At 34.5% G+C, this 8,459-nt stretch overlaps 1 protein-coding gene across 1 annotated transcript in view; it reads right to left on the bottom strand.

The window, feature by feature from the left end:
* LOC105163678 overlaps positions 1 to 6,331 on the bottom strand; it is a 6,980-nt gene extending 649 nt beyond the window's left edge. Inside the window, exons 1-12 of the mRNA XM_011082123.2 lie at positions 5,859 to 6,331; positions 4,616 to 5,545; positions 4,351 to 4,451; positions 4,105 to 4,219; positions 3,716 to 3,793; positions 3,476 to 3,568; positions 2,885 to 2,968; positions 2,217 to 2,315; positions 1,511 to 1,573; positions 1,069 to 1,099; positions 428 to 474; positions 278 to 336 (exon numbers count right to left, since the gene is read on the bottom strand). Coding sequence (XP_011080425.1) covers positions 278 to 336; positions 428 to 474; positions 1,069 to 1,099; positions 1,511 to 1,573; positions 2,217 to 2,315; positions 2,885 to 2,968; positions 3,476 to 3,568; positions 3,716 to 3,793; positions 4,105 to 4,219; positions 4,351 to 4,451; positions 4,616 to 5,545; positions 5,859 to 5,906 — 1,748 coding nt within the window. The 5' untranslated portion in view covers positions 5,907 to 6,331. The remainder of the gene's footprint in view (positions 1 to 277; positions 337 to 427; positions 475 to 1,068; positions 1,100 to 1,510; positions 1,574 to 2,216; positions 2,316 to 2,884; positions 2,969 to 3,475; positions 3,569 to 3,715; positions 3,794 to 4,104; positions 4,220 to 4,350; positions 4,452 to 4,615; positions 5,546 to 5,858) is intronic.

Genomic DNA, 8,459 nt, shown 5'->3' with positions numbered 1-8,459 from the left:
GAATGACTCTGCAGCCAGGGTTGACCATATAAAAGGAAATTTTGATTTCTGTTGCCATATAAGAGGAAAAAAAATCCATTTTTTCTCTATTGCTATCTCAGCCGTTATATTTGAACTTTTCTGTTACTGTTATGATCTCAGTGATTATATTTGGTTTCAGAACGTCGCTCAATCAAACAAGATATGAAATAGGCTGGCCACATCTAGACACAAAGCCCACAGAAACATGCATATGAGAGCTGGCTGAAAAAATGTTTAATGAAGTAAAATCTGATACCTCACATCTTGCTTAAGATCTTCGGAGTCCTGGTAAGTAGCAACTCGCTGGTATATAGTCTGGTTATTGTTCAATGTCAGAGGAGGATAGTAAAGCAGAGATACAAGACTTTATAGACATCTAACTGAAGAAGAGATCCATTGTAATTACCAGGCCAATACCAACAACGCCAATGAATTGCAGTGTCTTTTCCCACTCTGTAGAAAGATATACTTAATTGAGTTAGTAGAGGAAAAATCTAGACAAGGACCTTCATTGTTGCATAACCAGAGTTCTCACTGAAAAAATAATTCGACTTTTTATGTCTAAAGAATCCAAAAACCATCAATGTTGGATGCCAATGTAGGCCCCCCTTCAGCAATGAACTTTTTTTATTTCAAAACTTGTCGCAAGCGCTTTATCAAACACCAGATATGAATAAGTAGCTCAGAGGCATGAAAGTAAACAAAACATTAAGTTGGAGTCTGCCAATGGATTCATGGGTCGCGTATCTTACTTCCTGTCCAGAATTCATCTGCATCTTGGCCCTTGAGCTAAAAGAACCATCATATCTGGTGATGGTATCACCGCACATTCACTAACTGAAACTATCTTTTACCAGACTTTAGTAATTAATGTATTCATTATCAAACATGTAACTCTTTGTGCATAGCGTAACCATTTGCAAATCCTATCTCCTTCAGTTATTTTAGTTCCTGTTTTGAACAACTTCATATGGTTACTTCAGTAGAGTTATCGTCAACAACAAAAGCTTCTCATTCTCAAAGATAAGAGACATGCAAGCATATTACCTAGTAATGAGTAAGCTGCTGCAGCAATACCCTGTCCATGGAGAATAATGTTAATAAGTTGACGAGCAAACAAATATTTAAGCTTTGAAATTCCCACAACTCCTTATTCAATATGATAAATGGCACTATGACACAAGCAGGCTTGATGAGGTTAACCTGAAAGCTTCTTGCTTTCTCAAGGATGCAGTCAACATTCCAAAATGTAGCAGCAAATTTTACAAATACTTAATTCCTCATTAAAGATTGAAATTGGTTTGTTTTGGCATGATACTTGGGTAGAATTGGAGAGTCATGTATTGATGTGAAACATAATGAAGATGAGGGACCCATGGTTCTTCAACCTTCTATGCAGAAACAACTGCGATATATGAGAACAAGGGGAAAAAAAAACATGAAAGGAGTTATATTCAAACACAAATAATATATGAGAACAGAGCCTTACCACCCCATACCCAATAAGTTTCTGTGGGGTTGGCTTAATTTCCTCCAAGATCGCTTCAGCTTCCTATGAATCCCAGCTTCCGTTAGTATGTTGAGAAAAATTCTAAAAAATGTAGATAAATACGTAATAACTAGTGCCAGCAGATATTAGAAATCGTTTCACATGGAAAACATGAAAACTATTTTTAATCCTGTTATCTGAAAATATTAGGTGAGGTGCAAAAGAGAATACATCAGTGACGCAGAGTTTTAACCTTCTCAGCTTATAGCCAAGTTGTGACAAGTATAGGGATAAATCACTCTGAGCAGGAGCTTGTTTTCTAAATTTATCTGAGAATTTCCATTGCAAATGCTTGATACAGTTAATAAGTCACTTTCTCCCACGCCCTGACTAGCAATAATTCAGCTAAACAATTGGAGAGACAATGAAATGGCTAATTCCTGCGGCCACTCTTAACTTTCTGTAGTATCCAATGCATCTTGTGAAGCGCTTATTCAAATCGAAACAGCATTCTCAAAGCAGTGACCCACAGTTTTTCAGGTGGTAGAATGCTCCATATTATTTAAAAGAAACCCATTACCAATCCATTGATCATGCAAAAGCTTCAACCCCTAGATTGGTGCCATATAATTTAAGAAGGACTATATGGGAATTTCTATTCTAAAGAAACTTTGCAGCACAAGAATACAGTAAAACAAAAGCTTACCTCGTTGAGAATTGTAAGTGTTGTCTCAGGTTTGAGCTCTTTAACACGGAAACCTTCTTTCACCCAAGAGCGAAAGCCACCTTGGACTTGATATGGCCTCTATTACAGAAAATCAAAAAAATTACCAAAAAACAGTAAAAGAGGTTCCAATGTCAATTGTATTCCTAAATGCTCGGTATTTCCTCATATTTCGTGAAGGGAATACATGTTGAAAAATCTATCTATACTTCATAGATGTAATTTTCAAACAGGAGAAGCTCCATAATACTTTCTGCTGTCCACATCTATTGGCAATTAGGGATGAACTTTCTCAGTATTTATGCTGGCGATTGAACACCTAAAACTACACAAAAATATAACCTCGCGCCTGGAAATATAGCCATAGCTTCAGAATATAACCATCCACCCCAATCCCTATCCCCCCATCCCCCAACTGGATATATAGTAGGCCATTTTTTTCCTCATTTTATTAAATAAATCAGTGTTCCAGAAGAATCTACTATTCGCTAGCTTTTTTTATAAATTGCGCGTGTACAGGTTAAAAGGTTAAACAAAATAAGATAGTAACTCTGGAAAGATGGAGATTAACATGCTTCATTCCCTTTACTGTTATAAGAGTTGCTATTGGCATAAATATGGATGTACTAGTTTGTCTCAGTCATACTTGCCTTGGTTCCAAGCTTCCTCAGTGATCTTGCGACACCCTTGGAACGAGTTCCATCAGCATCCATAACTAAAACCTTGGACCTGTCCTATAGAAATGAAATTGATTCAAGGCATCACTTCTCATAATCCAAAATTTAATATTATCAGAAACATTTAACATGTAACATCTTTACAACTCATACTGTGTTTGTCATGATATACTTCAAAGACTAGCCTGAATAACTTTTCCGTGGTAATTTCTCTTTCTCACATTAGATTCAATAATAATGAAAACCAAGTATTCAAATGGGATGAGTTTTTGTCAGGAATGCATTTTTCGGTGATCTCCTCGGGAAGAGAGGAGCGAAGACAAAATCAGTAGTTACTTTGGATATAGCAGTGGAAACGTAAAGAAAGAGGATTTAGCGAAATATGTTAGGTTATGAGGTCTGGAGACTGGAAGGCCTTATAAGGTACAATCCCCTCCCATATTTAACACCACCTGAAACCCCCCCACCTCCCCCCACCCCTGTGCGAAAGGGGGAAGACAACTCTTCAACCATGCAAAGTCAAAAGGAAAACATAGGAGATATATTTCACAATATGTTTCATACTTGAACAATTTTAAGGTTTCGAATAACAGCAGCAAGCAACGAGTCCTCAATTTCTCTTCCTCCCTTCAGCAGCTTTTTCACAGAGCCATTAACCTGCAAAATTCATGTACCACAAAAGAACTCGCAGGTAAGATAATTTTACCATTTACTTTTATCAGTCAGTCTCCTTTTCCACATATCACAAATTTTCACAGGTAAGGTTACGACTACAAACTGCCTTTTAGTCAAAAGATTGACAACCTCAGGTAATGCTACACTGGCATATCGAAACCGAGCCCCCCTTCGAAGATCAGGTATGCCATCTCTATCCCTGAGATCCTTCACATCCATAATGATGCAACCAAAAATAGTCAACAAAAATTATGTCAGTGACAGAATATAATGTTTAAACTGAGTACCAGTATTTATCTCTGTAACTTTCAACATAAGCAAGTTAGAAAATCCACCTCAGTAACCTTTATGTTACTGAAGAATTGAGCTGTATTAACATAAATTAGTAGAATGAACTGAAATATAATGTAAAAGATTTACAAAAATTATCAACTAAGAAGATATAAAAGGGAGTATTGGGATTCCATCTTAGTAACCATCCACCAAAGGAAAGGCTAGAAAAATTTACAGTCTCTTGCCTCGGGCCGAATGTCAATAAGTACAACATTCTCATTTCCTCGTAAGAGCTCCCAAGTTGACTGGGGAGATAAATCTCCAGCATATCCACCGTATCTTAACACTCTATACGATCCCCTACAAAAATCTGATGAAAAAATTAATTTCCATCTAAAAGGGCAAAAAAACAAAAATCATTTTCAGTTTTCCGATGGCAATTTAAACCAAGAGGAAAAATGAACAAAGACAAGAAAACAAGAAGTTTATACCACAAAGTGGCTGACACTCCGAGGAAAAGAACGAAAGGAATAAGTGGATCATTAGGATCCAAGCCAAGACTTTCTTCGAATCCCTCCACAGCAATGGAAACCTTTACATCAAAATGTGGGAGTATTCTAAGTAAAAATTCTCTCTCAGAATTTTAAAAGCACACCAGATAGATTAATCTATCATATTGAAAATTAAAAATAACAGAATATAGGATCACCAATATCATATTTTGTAAAATAACAAGAGAAAAAATGACAAATATACCTGTTGAAAAGCAGTCCCAACAGGTACCAATACTTTTAAAACACTTGCTTCCGATAAACTAAGTGCATCTTGGAATTCTTGAGGGAGAAATTCCTTAGCAGAACCATAAGCATATCCAAGATTTTTGGCTCCCTCTAATAGAGAATCCTCAACTAACATAATTGCTTGCCTCAACACATCAAGTGCGACAAACCCTGCTCTACCTGATCCTTCCTTCAACTCGCTAGAGAAATCTGTCAGCTTATTACTAGCTGATTCTCCAGATTTATTTATAAACGAAAATATATCATTGATGACATTATCAACTGCTTCGTTAACATTTGTAAGAGCTGCGTTCAGCGACGAGGTGATGGTATCAAATGATTTGTTCAAAACATTGTCTCCTCCGTTTATCACATCAGCAACTGAGTCATTCATTTCAGCAACAATATCAGAAAAATTTGTTTTCTCGGCAGATAATGAATTTACATCAATGTTTAATGAATCAGATATTGGAGGGGGGAAATCAACTGGTACACCATTGGGAGATGCACTGAAGTCGGTATCAGCATAGTTTGGTTGCAGATCACTATTGCCAATGGTTTTGCTGATAAAATCCGGTAGCTGATTATCTCCAGCAGAGTTGCTCGAGCTATCTACAAATATCAAACTGTTTGGTCCTAAACGGCGCGATTCATCAATGACCTCGACCTGAAAACTGTTATGGTTCAAAGGTTTTATGTTGCCTAATCCGGTTTGATACGACTGATTGATCATGTCCACGGAGCTGCATTGTTCACCTCTCCCAACATAGTTAGAGTAAAAACATGTAGAAGGTCGTCTCTCGTAGGAATTTGCGAAATTCCTAACTGCTTTGGCGACATTGTTGCAGTTTATATCACACGCCTTCCAGTATGAGGAAAGGGATTTCAAACCTCCACGGACAGGAATCTGCAAAAATTAAACATACAGCCGAAACCCTGAGTAAGCCTTCACGAATCCCACAGTAAACCATTACTCATAAATTCAAATCAACATGACAAAATGTTACAAAATAAACTTTCCATTGGTAACAAAGAACATCAAAATAGCAATAGTATTGAGCCCATAATCATACTGAAGCATTCCCAATAAAGATCACATGAAGATTAGAAAGGAAACAAAAACAATTAACAAAATGCAACATACTTTACCAACTATCTAAAACAAAAAAACCCATAAAACTGAAGATATCCATTTTCAGGAAACCAATAAGTATCTTGACCTGTGTATGGCAGGAGCAGCTGGTGGAGGCTGAAGAAACTGGCAACATTGTTAATTTATGCACGTTAATCCAGACAAGCCTTTATATTTTGCTAATCCCTCATTTTCAGTTCAAGAAACTCCAAGAACTGTTCCTCTGGAGCATCCAACACAGAAAGCCGCAGACTTTGATTCAAACTAAGCTATATCAGAACAACCCATCGAAAGCAATAGCCTCCAACCAAAATCTTGAAACGGGTTTTGACAAAGACTGAGACAAAGTAATAAATTACACCCTTCTCGAAAGTATGTTCCTCTCAGGTTTTCAGTTCTTGATTTCGGAGTGTTATCCTATGAATTGACGTGTAATCGAGTACTAGAGGTGGGAAGAGATTTGTGGCTTGTTTGGAGGTGTTAGCTTCATCTTCTTGGCCACCAGCTGCCTCTCATTTTTCTCTTGTGGGGACATCTCTTCGGTGCGGTTTTAAAGTTCTTTTTGTTCTTACTTCTTCCATTTTCATTTGGGTACCTTACATTGAGTTTTTAATAAACTTATGGTAATTATAAATAATTTTTTGTTATTTTATAAAAAATATTATTTTTTAAAATTTGATGAAAATATATAATTTTTAGATAAAATTTTAAATTATCAATTTTATCTATAATTTTTTAAAAAAAATATAAAATAGTTCAAACAATATGAATGAAAAAAAATTAAAAAACGTACAACAAATGCTCTACTTAGCCCATAAAAGAATTCAAAAAAAATTTAAACATAGCTAAAAATTATAATTTATAATTTACAAAGTGAATTTCATAATTTTATTATGAAAAAATAGACAGAAATCTATTAGAATGGCTAATAATTTGGCTAGTTATTGGACAACTGTTAAATCAGAAAGGTATTCGTAATTTTTTAAATAACAAAATAGTATTTGTAATTATATCAAATTTCAGAAGAGCTCGTTGTTAATTTACCCTTTTCTATTTTATTAGTAGTAGATCACGCTCAATGAGTGTGTGGAATTAAAAATACTAATACTTCATACTTGTAAAAAAAATATTAAATATAATATTTCTATCATAATATAAATTTAAAACAAAATGATCAAACACACTAGATATGCATGTATAATTTAAAATGGGCTCGTCTTTAATAAATAAATAAAGAAATATAAAAAGAAAAACTCTCCATCTTTTCAACTTTGTTTTCTAATTTCATCTGAAGTTTGTAGACAAATTGAAAATTTTCCTGAAAAATAGAGGAAATTACAAAAATGGGCTTACATGATGTGGGCTTGAAGAAGTTCAAGCCTTAACTGACTCAAAATGGAAAAAAGTTTAGCCCAATAGATGTTGGGCCTAAGCCCACCAAAATGAATTAAAAAAATTTTGTTGGGATAAAGCTAAAGCAGAAGCAACTTCTTTTAAATTTATAAATGTAGAAACATTATTCAAAACAAAAGTTGAGCGAATGTCTAAAAACTGGAAATCTAACTATACATGTGATGTATCTAATAACTATGACTAATTCATTGGTAATAGTTTCTTTTTCTTTTTGAAAATTGATTTTATACCTCATTCTCAATTATCAGTAATTTAAGTTATTACAAATTATTAATTTTGATTCAGATCGACGAGATTTAATGGTCCCCATAAGATCATAGAAATCGACCTAAGATCACTATATCAAAGCATAGGTCGTGCCAAATCGAGCATTCACTAGATACAATGATAAGACCATTCAAGAATAGGTCATTGAATAGAGCATCCAACTCTTGTTTGATTTTTGAATTGATTATTTATAAGTTCTTCCATTTGCACAAGATACGACACTATCAGGATGGCATAGATGTCTCACTCTCGATTGTTCTCCTTCTGGGTCAACGTCAAACATGGATCAAGTTGGTTTGATTTGTGCCACTAATGCTGGCATATTTTGTGAACATTATAGCTTTTAGGACCTTTTGTGTGTAATTTTTTCATATCAACCAACAACTGCAACAATATGTACCAATATCAACAACTACTATTAAAAAAATAAATAAAACATCACAATAGAATTCGGATTTATAGTCATATAATTTTTCAATTTTCTTTTTCGCCATGAATTAAATCTTCTTGACACTGAAAAATATCCCTACATACTACAAAAGGCTTCCCCTATGAGAAATGCTCATCGGGCTAAGCACACTATCGCTAAATAATATCAGAAAAAGAAATAACATCACATATATAAAAACTCGTGATTTTTAATTAAAAATCTCTATAATTCAATGAGAATGAGTTTGAAAGCCAATTAAATTTATAAGAATATGATGTGCAACTCCCATGAATCCCATCAGGACAAATAAACTCGATCTCTCGTATAATAATATAAATTACCAAAAATAATATTTTCTTAGTAAAATATTCCCATCAACCGAGCTAGACATATCCTTAAATCTTGAAGTCATCAAAGTAGTATATATTAAAATCAAATGAAGGGGAGTAGGAGGAAAGAAAGTGTGCCAACAAAGGGCATAAACAGATTGACATTCAAGAAAAGCTTTTTGTAATAAATAAAAGTACCAACACATTCTACTTTTGCAAGAAAATGTTCATTGAACTAACTTTTAAGTCA

The sequence above is a fragment of the Sesamum indicum genome, linkage group LG1 (genome assembly GCF_000512975.1).
Source record: "Sesamum indicum cultivar Zhongzhi No. 13 linkage group LG1, S_indicum_v1.0, whole genome shotgun sequence".
Classification (NCBI taxonomy): domain Eukaryota; kingdom Viridiplantae; phylum Streptophyta; class Magnoliopsida; order Lamiales; family Pedaliaceae; genus Sesamum; species Sesamum indicum.
Note: the sequence above shows the minus strand (reverse complement) of the source record. Positions and strands in the feature narration are given on the sequence as shown.